The sequence below is a fragment of the Typopeltis vanoorti genome, chromosome 20 (assembly GCF_054136105.1).
Source record: "Typopeltis vanoorti isolate ZY-2024b chromosome 20, IOZ_Tvanoo_1.0, whole genome shotgun sequence".
Lineage (NCBI taxonomy): Eukaryota > Metazoa > Arthropoda > Arachnida > Uropygi > Thelyphonidae > Typopeltis > Typopeltis vanoorti.
In genome coordinates, this window is record NC_143568.1 from 65,777,057 (window position 1) to 65,789,693 (window position 12,637).

A 12,637-nucleotide genomic window follows, 5' to 3' on the forward strand; every position below is an offset into this window, starting at 1 on the left:
TTCCCCTGAATGAACCCACTGCCTTCTGCACTTAACATTCTTGTAAAGTATCCACTTTTCATCACCAGTGACTACATGACTCAAAAACGGAGACTCAACCTCTCAAGAATGAAGAGTAGTGTAGATGCGCTCTCTTCGACTGTCGTTCATGAGGAATCCACTTGCCAAGCTTGAACACTATTCCAAGTTCTTGCAAATGGTTGATGACAATGAATTAAGATCTTTTGCTAAATCTTGAATAGTTGCATTGGCATTTCTTGCAATAGCAGCTTCCAGCATATCATTATCGAGAGAGACATTCAAAACATTATCACCAAGGTTGTCTTTTTTTGAACTCAAAGCATGATGTGCTTTTCAGTGAACCTCCATAGTAATAAAGGGCTATTTAAACAATCTTGCAAGATGGAATTCCTTAGAATGAGGCCACCTCAGCTTAGTAGTACTTATAAAGCTTTAAAAAATTCATGTTTAGACAAGCACAGTATAAAAAATTACATTACTTTTGGGATGACCTGATATATATATAATCCTTTCACTGGTTGAGATATTTCTTGCATTAATTCTCCCTGCAGCATAAGCACAGTGCTGATTTGGCAACAAAGCAGCACACAACCAAAGCAAATATGCTACCAATCAAACCTAGAAGACCCAGATGAATTACATCAGAAATAATGAGTTAAATTTTAAAATACTGTGTTCTATCAGTTATGGTGGAAAGAACATACAAACACAGAAGAATAGTAGGCTGAAAAATTAACAAGAAATTTAATCATTAGTGTAGACTGCTATAAACACTCTATAAATACACACAAAAATGTGAAATTATCAACTGTTCTGTAAAATTTTAATACATGAAGAGAGAGAGATGCTACAGAGCATGTCATATAAGAATCTTTAATACAAGAAGGGCTTGAAACACAAATTAACAAATATACATGGCAATGATTTAAAGAGACAGAGAGAGCAAAAGCTCACATCAGGTTCCTAGTTTCCTGGACTAGTTTGTCTCAGATTTTAAGTGGCCACCACCAGCTCATTCATGATCTGCATATTATTCTGTAGACGTAATATGCTTTTATATATCATACATTACATACATACAATTATCTCTCTCTCTCTCAGATCAACCTGTTTTTTTTTTCCCTTCCTTTGACATTGTGATGGTGATGAACTACATGATACCCTATTTCAATTATAAATTATGTATGGAAATAAGATGGTCATCAGTCCAATCTATAAACAGCCACTGAATTATAATTAAGTGACCAAACTATCTTTCTTTCCAAGAACCTGTGTCAAAGGGAGGTGAAATGACACTGTACAACACAAGGAAGCCAATGACACTAGGTTATAAGCACCACGATGACTCTCCAACATCTTACTCAGGACGATGCAAAGGATAAGAATTACTGGACATCACAGGATCGGGGAATTAAAGTTCAAGGCAATAATTCACAAGGCAGTTGTACACATAATCTGAATGTTTAAAAATTTAAACTATGGCATACAATTAAACTATTTACAGCAGCTAGTGAAAGGACTGTGCTTATATTATATAGCAAATTTTCACATCGTTTGAAACAAAATACTATACTGCTGTCATAACATAATGGCACACATGGCATCTGTTCTTAAAACTGTATTGCAAAATTAAAACCGTTAGTATCTGATCTGACGTGAAATTATATGCAGATGTACACTCAAGTATTCAACTTTGTTCTTTCTCTCTCTCTCTTCCTTACACACACACACACACACACACACACACACAGTGTACTAACAAATCAAATAGCGTTAACGACTGTTGACTGGTACAATGGAGATAACTATACAGTTTATCCTATCCAAGTGGGCAAGTAGGATGGAACAATTTCTCAATATCCTCTGCACTGTATAAAGTCCCAAATATCAGGCACAGATTTTAATCTTTACACTACCTAGAACATCATTTTTGAAGTATTTTAAAAATATGGGCCTATTAAAACACATACAGATTAAATGTCTGCAGACTGTGGACTTGGTCTCTGTGTGTAAAAAGTAACTAACAATGGTAGTTAAAGATTAAGTTTAGCATAAGGAACAATCACATCTCTTACAATGATTGTTATACCTAATCAAATCATTTTTAGGTTCATGCATTTCTAAAATGTGCAATTTTTTTTTCTTTTTACAGACTGCAAGATTAAATATATCACGATTAAGCTAAAATTAACTTTCACTTAAGGGATTGACAAAGGTACATATTAACAAAGTCACATCAGAAATCTTAAGTATGAATGATATTTATAACATGAAGTGTGAAACATCTAGGTTCTTGACTGGAAACAACACAGGCCTTGCTAGCTATTCAGATTCCTCAATCAGTGCATCAACAGTGAATTTTTTTCCTCCTTTTTTATTTATTTTTTTTAAATAGGCAGAATAACAGACTTCTGCATCCACTTGTTAAGAATCCATACTTCAAGTGAATTTTAAGTCTGCCCAAATGAAGAGGGCTACATTGTTCACTGCCAAAGCAGTAGGTTATGATGCTACTATCTATTGTTAGAAGTCAGCAAACTCCTTGGCACATTTTTCTGTGGATGATATGCGTAATGCTTCTTCTTCATATTCATCAAAGTTACTTGTGTCTCCTGGACCTTTGCACTTAGGAATGAAAGGTGCCTCAATCTGTAAAATAAAATAATTTAAAAAAAGTTGCAAATGCGACTTAAAAAACTTGAAAAATGCAATGTATTATAATACAGAATCCTTGATAAACATGTACATAAAAATGTACAAAATATTAAAAATGTACTTGATAAAAATGTACAAAATATTAAACTTAAAAAAAATCTGTTGTGGATAAAGAGAAACTATTTCACCTATTAGATTTAAAAATTTAGAATATGTAGATATGTTATTCCTAGAAAAAGTCATGCAGATAAAACAAACAAACAAACATCTTTATTGTAACTACCTTTGGCTGCAAGAATTGCTGAATGTGTATTGTGGGAATTGCGTTTCACCCCTTCTTTATAACATTAGCAAGTGCCATAGGCTAATTCCATATTCTCTGTCATTCCACAATCATTCCATTGGGTTTAAGCCGGGGAAGAGTGCAGGTCATTGCAACTTTACAATGTTATTTTCTATTAACCATGTGTTTACAAATCAATGCTTCAGAAAAAAGAGCCATTATCATCTTGGAAGGTGCCATTACCACTGGAAGGCCAATACCATAAAATTTCCACAAATGTAGGTATCCCCATTATACAGAACATCACCATAGCACCTAGTTATTTATACCTCAGATCAATGGATGTAATCCAAACAAGCAGCAGCCCACTTCATTATACTACCACCCAAAGATTATCACTGACAGCAAACTTATATCCACCAGAATGGAAGATCATTAGCATTATTCACTGATCCACAAGACCAAGTGCAGGATATCTATATTCATTGTAGCTGATAAAGTGGATTGCAGCTTTTTTCATAATGGAAATAGGTGAGATTGGTTGTGATCAATTGCATTCTCTAAAGACACATAGCAACAAGTGTCAGTACTTGTCAATCAGTATTTTAATACATGATCATATCCTGGGCTCAGTGTCACCTATACTATAAGATCATCTTACTGATTAGTATGTTCCTATCATATCTCCTCTCCTATTCATCAAACTTTGAAAACCCACATTTCCTCAGTCTGTCCTCATAGGAGCAATTCTGTAAACCAGTTACTATCCTAGTCAACTTCTAACAACTCTTTTCAACCCCCCCCCCAATGTACTCTGAAACCAGATAACTTCTGAAGTGGAGGAATATCTTCTTGACTCTGTGCACAATATCATCCCTTCCCTAAATCTCTAGTTTTCTTGACTGCTTGCTGCAAATTATCTCTATCTGCTCATATTCTAGAGATAGAATATGAGTAGATAGAGAATGGATTTCTCTATTCCCCAAAATCTGGATTTTGGCAAAGCATTTGACAGTATTCCATGACAATTATTATAGAAATTCAATTGGATGGTATGCAAAATAAACATGCAATAATTGACATGACTGACAAAAATCAAAAAGTAATGTATAGAGTTGCTGAGATGAATAGCAGGAGGGATGGCCCAAGTACAGGGTTCTGTATTTGGACTATTTTTGTTTAACTTTTATATTAATGATGATACAAAGCGAAGGATAGTGATAAGTGACGCAGCCGATAACAGAATTCCTATAGATTGAGCTGAAGAGATAGGTTACATGGGTGAGATAACATTGAACTGATGTTATCTGACCATGTATTATATTCAAATTCACTGTATGTATACTGCCCTACACACTGGGCAAGAACTTACTTGACCCCATATTACACTCTCTGCATTCACAGGTGAATTTTTAGACATTCCTGAATATTTATGAATTGCTGTTTTTTTTTTTTTTTGAGGGGAGGGGAAGTGTAAAATATTTGTGCCAAGCCTACACTTGTCAATGTCTCAAAGAAAGTTGCAAAAATCTTAAGTTATCTTATTTCAAATGATAACACACTGAGCATTTAAAAAAAAAAATGTTATTACAGATTACAGAAATACAGGCAGCCCTCTGTTTATGCCTCAGTTCCATTCTTGAAAAAACGGGCGTAAATCAAATCGGCATAAAACGAACCCAATTTTAATGGGAGGTATGAGGTTATGTTCCGCACAATCAAAAAATATGCACATGAAGTATGTGTAACATTATTATATTTAAAGCTTTGATAATACATACATATATATTTGTTCAAATAAAATTATTAATAATGAAAATAAAACAAAATTATATACAAAAAATATGAAACTTCGAAAAGATATTACATATTTCTATGTTGAAGTTCCTGGTTTCGGATCACCTGCATTTTTTTTTAAAAAAAAAGTATCCAGTGTTAACTGCCTAGATTTTCTTTTTTCTTTTTTTAAGGAGTTCAGTGTAAGGTCGAATAGATGCGATTACACTCCTTTTTACGTTCACACTCCGTTCCCAATCGTGGTCCATTTCGCAGAGTTCATCAATCAATGTCAATTCTTGCAAGGATACGCTGTAAATCGGCCGTTTTCATACCTCTCAGAGGACCTTCTTCATTTTCTTTCTCCTCCTTTGGATGTTGACTTAATTGTTTGGCTAATTCTTTAAGTCTTCATTGGAAAGCGGTTTATCATGGATCTCTAAGCCTTCTGTCACATCTTCAGCTGTAATATCATACAATCCCACCTCTCACGCAAGCTTGGTAACATCTTCAATAACATTCTCCTCTTGCTCTAATTCCTCGAAGTCGTGCATAAATGCTGGAAGAAGTTTTCGGCATGCTCCTTTTAAACACTTTGCCAACACATCGTTCCAAGCTGTCTCAATGTTGTTAATGCCCTTCAAAATATCGAATGACCGTCAATAGTCTTTAATAGTTTTTCCTGAAGTGTCCAAGACTCTTACCATTTCCATAAATGTTATACGGAGGTAATAGGCTTTGAAGATTGATATAATCCCTGATCCATCGGTTGCAAAAGCAATGTTGTGTTTAGGGTCATGTAAACAACCTTGACATCCAATGGTGTTCTTACTTCAGCAAGGTTTTGAGGATGTCCAGGGGCATTATCCAAGAGAAGCAATGCCTTGGTTGGCAAATCATTTTCTTTACAGAAGCGAAGCATGGTAGGACAAAAATAATTTGTGTATACAATTTATAAAAACGTCTTGTGTAACCCAAGCTTTCTCGTTCCATTTCCAATAGACTGGCAGTATGGCTTTTAGACCCGGTTGAAGGCGCGTTGTGTCTGTGAATGGTACACCAACATTGGTTAAAGCTTCAAAGTTCCGGAGACATTTGCACCCAACAAAAGCGTAAGTCTGTCTTTTGCAGCTTTAAAACCTGGAGCGGAACGTTCTTCACAGGAAATGAAGGTGCGTGATGGCAATTTTTTCCAGTAGAGCCCAGTCTCATCAACATTAAAAATGAGATCAAGAGGATAACTTCCTTGTTCTACACAGTCTTGAAATTCTTTAGGAAAAGCAGCTGCTACCGCAACATCTGCACTTGCCGCCTCACCACATAATATGACACTGTGGCACTTACTTCGAGACTTAAATCTCATGAACCAACCTTTGCTTCATAATGTTTCTTCACCTCCATCTGTCTTTTTAAAATCCTCAAAAATTGTTTTGGTTTTCTCAGTTATAACAGCCTGCGTCAGAGGAATGTTTTTCTGATTCAAGTCATCCACCCATAATGATAATTTTTCCATTTTTTCCTGAAGTTTATCCCTGCTATAACATACATGTTTTGCATTTAGTGCTGCCGTAGATTGTTGCGCAGACTGTTTTATTCTGTCTGCATTTTTCATAATTGTAGTAACAGTCGATGGAGGTAAGTTCATACTTCTACAGACATTAGCATGTGTCTGCCCATCTTCCATTCTTCGAATCACCTCCATCTTCTTTTCAAGTGTGATCGATTTTTGCACCTTCTTAACACCAAGCTCTGCTAATTTTTCTGCACTTCTATTATCAGATATCTTCTATTATCAATTTAAATACGTATGTACGTAAAAAAAAATTAAATAAAACAATTAGGTAGATTCAACATTAAAACTAGGTTTGATACATATACTTCGAAGTAGCTCGGTAAACACTCAAACACTAGAATGCCTGCTAGCGTCGTTTCTCAGTCAACCACACTACAGTAAGAAAGCACGCACAGGCAACTCCCGTTATTGTGAATCGGCATAAACCCCGAGGGCTGCCTGTGTGTGTAGACACACACACACACACACTGTTGTCAAAACCTAAGCACGAACACTATTTCTGAAGATTAACTACTGTAAATTCAGACAAATCAGCTTGTGATAATTTCAAGTAGAAAGTGGGTACACATTCATATTTTCAAATTGCATGCAAACGTGTCACATGGTAGCACTCAACAGCATAAGGCAAAAGGCTACACTAAGCAAATTGTGTTTAAAGGAAGCTCTTTTCATGAAAAGTCACAACCTTGGATCTCTTGTAAAGCCTCAAAGAAATCATCTAGATGATTTCATGTGGGGAAGAATTATTGGAAAACCTGAAGAAAGCTGCAGAATTACCGATATTGCCAGAGAGTTTAGAATCTAACATAGCATTGTATCCAGATTCTGAGCAGAGTTTCAAACCAATGGAATGTGTTCCAGATGTTTGCTAAGAGGTTTTTATGTAAAAACATATTGCAATTTAATTTGTACAAAATTTATAGCACACTGTTGGTTGTAGTTGTGAAAATTTTTTCATATATAGGTAAAAATGTAGTTTGTCCTTAGCTTTTGGATGCCACTGTATGATTACAGGAGAATGCAAAAGTAATAACAAAAAGACCGTTAGTTATTATTATTATTTTAAACGTGAGATAGCAATACAGAAGTTTTGGAGAACACATCAGTTGGTTAAATTGCTATGAATATATCGGTTTACTTCTTTTTTTTTTTTTTCCCCTTAAATTGTTTAAGAAATAGGGTGGGGATGCTTTACTTTTGGAAAGAAAACTTTGCATGTTCAATTCATTGAACTTTATTAAATGATTTTAGGCGGTTCTGAATGCTAATCAAAGTCCCCCCTCCCTCCTTTATTTTCCTCTCTTACAGCAGTCGAAAATAGATCAAACATTAAGTAGAAAAACAGAAGAGCACAGTCATCACTACTACTATTATAAAATAATCATCTTTTGTTTGGTTTTTGCATATGAAGTCTCTAACACTTTAACAGGTTTCAAAGTGTAGTGTATCTTCAATAAAACTTCCATCTTTTTTACCAGAAGCAATTTACAAAAAATAAGAGATTAAACATATTTCTTATACCCTTAGGAGGACATCCATAGAAGATGAGAATGAATGCAGTGAAGAAGAGGATGGGAGGCTGTGAGTGCAGGTAGTGTAAATAAATTCAAGAAAAGGTATGACAGTTGGCACAGGTAATATGTGGACTTACTTGAGGTCTTTCTCTTAATAATTAAAAATAATATTTCAAACACATAACACGCACAAGATAATAAGTAGGAATACTATTGTCAAATGAAAATTGCTAAAAACAGCTAAATCTTATAAAAAAAAAATTAAAAAAAAAAAGGAGTTAAAAATAAAAATTTGAAGCTAAAATTTTAGAGGTAGTAGCCAATACTTTTCAGTTACTTACTTTATTCAAGTTGAAGTGATACTTGCATGTATAAGTGGCTAAAGACATCTTTCAAGTGGTCTTCTGCACTTAATTCACCCACGTTTTCACTGCTTTATTCCAATACTTTTCAGTTGCTTACTTTATTCAAGTTGAAGTGATACTTGCATATATAAGTGGCTAAAGACATTTTTCAAATGGTCTTCTGCACTTAATTCACCTATCTTTTCACTGATTTATTATATGTGGCCATTGTTCCAATATTACCTAATGTAGACGTTGGTAAATGATAGCCTGTACAGCACTTGTTATGCCTGAGGCCATACTTGACTGACAAAATAGCTGTCAGCATTGGCAATTTCATCTTGTTTCTTAATTTAGTTTTAACTACATTCATGGAACTAAAAATTCATTCAATTTCCGCATTAGAATTTGGCAGTATTAATAAATTTATTGCACACTGAGCAATTTCTTTAAATGGATTCTAGATGCATCTTTGTATTCTTGTACTTCAATCCAGAATTGCTCAGTGTTTTCTATATTTGTCCATTTATTTAAGTGGATAGTATTGTACTAGTATTCAGTAGCAGCAACATCTTTTTTCTGTTTTCAGCATTATTTCTAAGATGGGAGTAACAGGTTCTTTTATATGTTTTAAGGTACTGTCAGCAGAAAAAGAAATCATTCTTAAAATATACAAGTTCTCAGGCAATCTTTGCTTAAGCTGTTTGAAGAGACCAAGAAGAAACTGTCTTGCTCTATTTCTAAGATTTTGTTCAGCATTTTGTGTTATTTTCTTTTGTATCATCAACTCTGAAATTTTTTCATTCAAATCTGTAACCAAGGTTTGATTTGGGATCCAAATAGTCATCAATCTCTGACTCTAGAGGATTGACTGTGGATGACTGTAGCACTAACATATTAGCAATAGAGCGAATCAAATGAGAAAGGTCTTCAAATAATCTCATATTATCTGAACTGTTAGATTCAAAAATTTTGTTAGCTTGCTGAACTTGAACAGGATACAAAAATAAAAGGTACAACAGATTCTTTTCATCTTTGTACATCTCCCACAAAATTTGAGCTTTGTAATATTTCTCAGTCACACTCATGACTTTGAAGTGCGTTTTTAATTCCAACCACTGGCTGAGAATTCTGTCTACTGCAGGTTCAATGGAAAGCCACCTCATTGCACAGTTGCTTACAATTTTCATAGGAGTATCATTTTCGTTAATAGTTTGATACTGCTTTCTTTATATGCTGCTTGTCTTGAAGAAGAATGTGAAAACCACTTATATGTTTCGGCAACTAAAAATTCTAATTTTCTTGGGAAAGATTCTGCACATTGCCAGTTGTAATGAATGGCATACACATCTAATTAAATTAAGGAGGGAATATATGCCTTCAGTTGATCATAAACACAATTATTGATACCAACCATAACGTTATATTTTATTTTGTTTGGTACATATAACGGCGTTATCTGGTTTAATTGGTACAGATAATGGAGTTATCTGTACCAATTGCAAGAGCTCTTTTTTCAGTGCAGCCACAATACCACTAGCATCACACTTTCCTAGAACTACCATGCCCAGAAATGCATGCATAATTTTGTTGAATTTTTTGCTATGAAAAATGATGGCCATTCCTAAAATCTTATTCACTGTAATATAAGGCTGTAATATCATTCGATTCATCTATTACCAAACTGAAATTTTCTTCTCCAATGTCTGCAATTAGATCTTCAAAATGCTCACTTAGAATATTCTTTACAATTGCAGAGCACTTGGTTCAGTGCATTTTTACCTTTGGCATAATTTGACTGTCTGGGATGATATTTTTGCATGTCTGGCATGCAACCTCTGGCATGTCTTCTTATATATATATATATATATATATATATATATATATATATATATATATCCTAAATGAAAAAGAACAAATTACAACAATTTGATGAAACATGGGGATTCAAGTTTTAAGATATGTTCTTTCTTGTGATTATATCAGTTGCTTTATATCATTTTTTGTTCTAGGTGTTTATCAGAACTTTTCAATTCCCCTCCTCATATAGGTTCTCCCATCAGCAGGGGCACGCCAAGGGTATTTGCCACCCGTTGCAAACTTTTATCGCCCCTAATACTGCATTGTATAATCCAAATTAGATATTAGCTACATAAAATGCCACCCTATCAATGTTGCTGCCAGGGTGCGGCAACATTGACAGGGTGCACCCTCGGGTTGGTGCGGCCCTGCCCATCAGGACGTAGTAGATGATGTTGGAGTTCTGTCCATTTTCATATTGAATTTATTATAGTTGTTATTCAGTTTAAAGTAAAAATCAATCAATTGAATATTTCTAATTGAATATATCAAACCAAATGCTAATTTCTTTCCTAATGTGATCCATACAGATGATGAATAATAGTAGAGATACCACGTTCCTGTACCTCTTTCACTTCTAACCACTGATGTACAAGTCAAATACACTCTTCATTGTTTTATATTATGTGCCCTTTATGCCATATATAATTATAGTAGTGTTTTAAACAGGATTTCTTGGTATCTTTGCCATGTGCCTTTTCTTGATCTACAAAAACTTAAATATGCATTCTTGTTATATTCCCATGATTTCTCAACTATTTGTTGTAAAGTGAAAATCTGATCCTGATAACTTCTATATGGTCTGAAAACAGCTTATTGTCCTTCAAATTTCCTGTTCTACAATTTTTCTTAGTGTCTTCTTAAGTATACTTATCTGGAATATTCAGTAAGGAAATTCCTATATAATTCTCATATTAAGTTTTATTTATTTATTTATTTATTTTTTTTTTTTTTACAGATGGGTAATATAAGAGCTCTGCTCCAATCATGTGAAATTTGACCCATGGCCAGGTCACCTGAATTATGTAGCATAGCAACTGTAAAACATTTATACTTCCATATCTTTTTATTTTTCCTATGTAAATAATGATATATACTTGTGACTGCATTGCTCTTGACTGTTTTCTACCATCATGCAGTCATGTCACTGCTTGTTTCATTTAGCACTCTTTGAAGATAAAGATATTTTAGATATGTGGGATAATTACAATAAGTTTTAATGTCACCTTCATCATGTCTGATTCTTTTTACAGTAGTCCTACATTTCTGAGCATTTTCAACAATATTTATCTTATGTGTTCTTACCCAAGTCTTCCTATAACTTTTGTTTAGTCATGCTTATACACTGCTTCAGTTCCTTACATTTTTTCTGTATTCTTTCAAAGCATGTGCTGATTTACTTGCCAGGATCTTTTCTATGGGGACTCTATAATGAAAGATGCAAAAATGGAGCACGTGTCAAAAGTATGTCTGAGGAACAATGATAACTAAGGCTGTGGAAAGAGGAGAATGCAGAGGAGTAACTTTGTTGGTTAGAACAAATGATTTGCAAGCATGTGTGAATGAGATGGCATGTGGTTTGCGAGTGTTGCCAGAAACAGTGAAGCAAAAAGAGTGCAAGAGGGAGAACTGCAAGTGTGTTGCTGAGGTATGATAATAGTGATCTGATGAAAACAGCAAATGGCATGAAGGCTAAAATGTGCAGGAAGAGAGGACTTGGGTTTACTGATATATGTGATAAATTTGAAGTTAAGAGCTTGCTACAGATGGCCTACATTTGAGTGAGAGTGGCAGTGTGAAGCTGGATAGATTATTGATGCAAGGAGGAGAGTATGTAGCCAGTCAGGGAAATGAAAACTGGACTATGAGTAAAAGATAACTGTGAGATAAGGGACAAAGTAAGAAGACAAGAGAGGAATGCAGGGATGGCACTGGAACCAACAGAGTTAAATTACTTGATTGATGGGATAAGGAACTGTAGGAAGGAAAGGGGAACCTGAGGAAAGCTAAACTGCAAGGAATATTACGAACGAGTTGCAGAGTTTGTGGCCTTGATACAGTTAGTCAGCCCACAAATCACTGATACCAATGATGTGTCATCATTGGTATCAGTATACCAATGATGTATACACAGGAATAGAATCTGGTGGTTATAACATTTTTCCAAAAGACATTTTAGATATTTAGAGGGATGCTGCTACAGACCAGGGAATGCAACTGATGGGAATCAGGAGTGATAATAATTGGATGATTAATTATGGCAGCATCGACTGGAAGCAGGAAATGTGTGCGAGTAAGGAAATCAAATCCCTCGAACTACTTAGGGACAATTATATGTGTGTGTATGCAGCACGTGGTTGAGGTAACACCAGTAATACGAGGGATTCGATCGTAGATTTATTAACATCATCTCACATAGTGATATGTCAATATGTCACCACGAAGCCACCAATTGAGGGGGGGGGGTTGAAATGAGGAGTGGCTAGCCAGGTACAAGCAGAGTACTATAGAACAGGAGCAGATGATGAATTAAGGAAACAGACTGGTAATGTGCTCTGGCGTAAGGAGTTGAAGGGGAGAGAAAAAGTAGTGTCTGGGATTTTGTCCGGAA

At 34.9% G+C, this 12,637-nt stretch overlaps 1 protein-coding gene across 6 annotated transcripts in view; it reads right to left on the reverse strand.

The window, feature by feature from the left end:
* Positions 1–738: 738 nt before the first annotated feature.
* The window catches only part of Pka-C1 (Protein kinase, cAMP-dependent, catalytic subunit 1), a 545,341-nt gene continuing 533,442 nt past the window's right edge, over positions 739–12,637 (reverse strand). For 5 of the 6 annotated variants that reach the window (XM_090410257.1, XM_090410255.1, XM_090410259.1 and 2 more), the window contains one exon: positions 2,535–2,670. Coding sequence is in view for 1 of the 6 variants with exons in the window: in XM_090410256.1 (XP_090266382.1) it covers positions 2,545–2,670 (126 nt within the window). In the remaining 5 variants the exon portion in view is untranslated. Of the gene's footprint in view, positions 2,671–12,637 lie in introns of all 6 variants that reach the window. The other variant, XM_090410256.1, reaches the window with a different exon arrangement.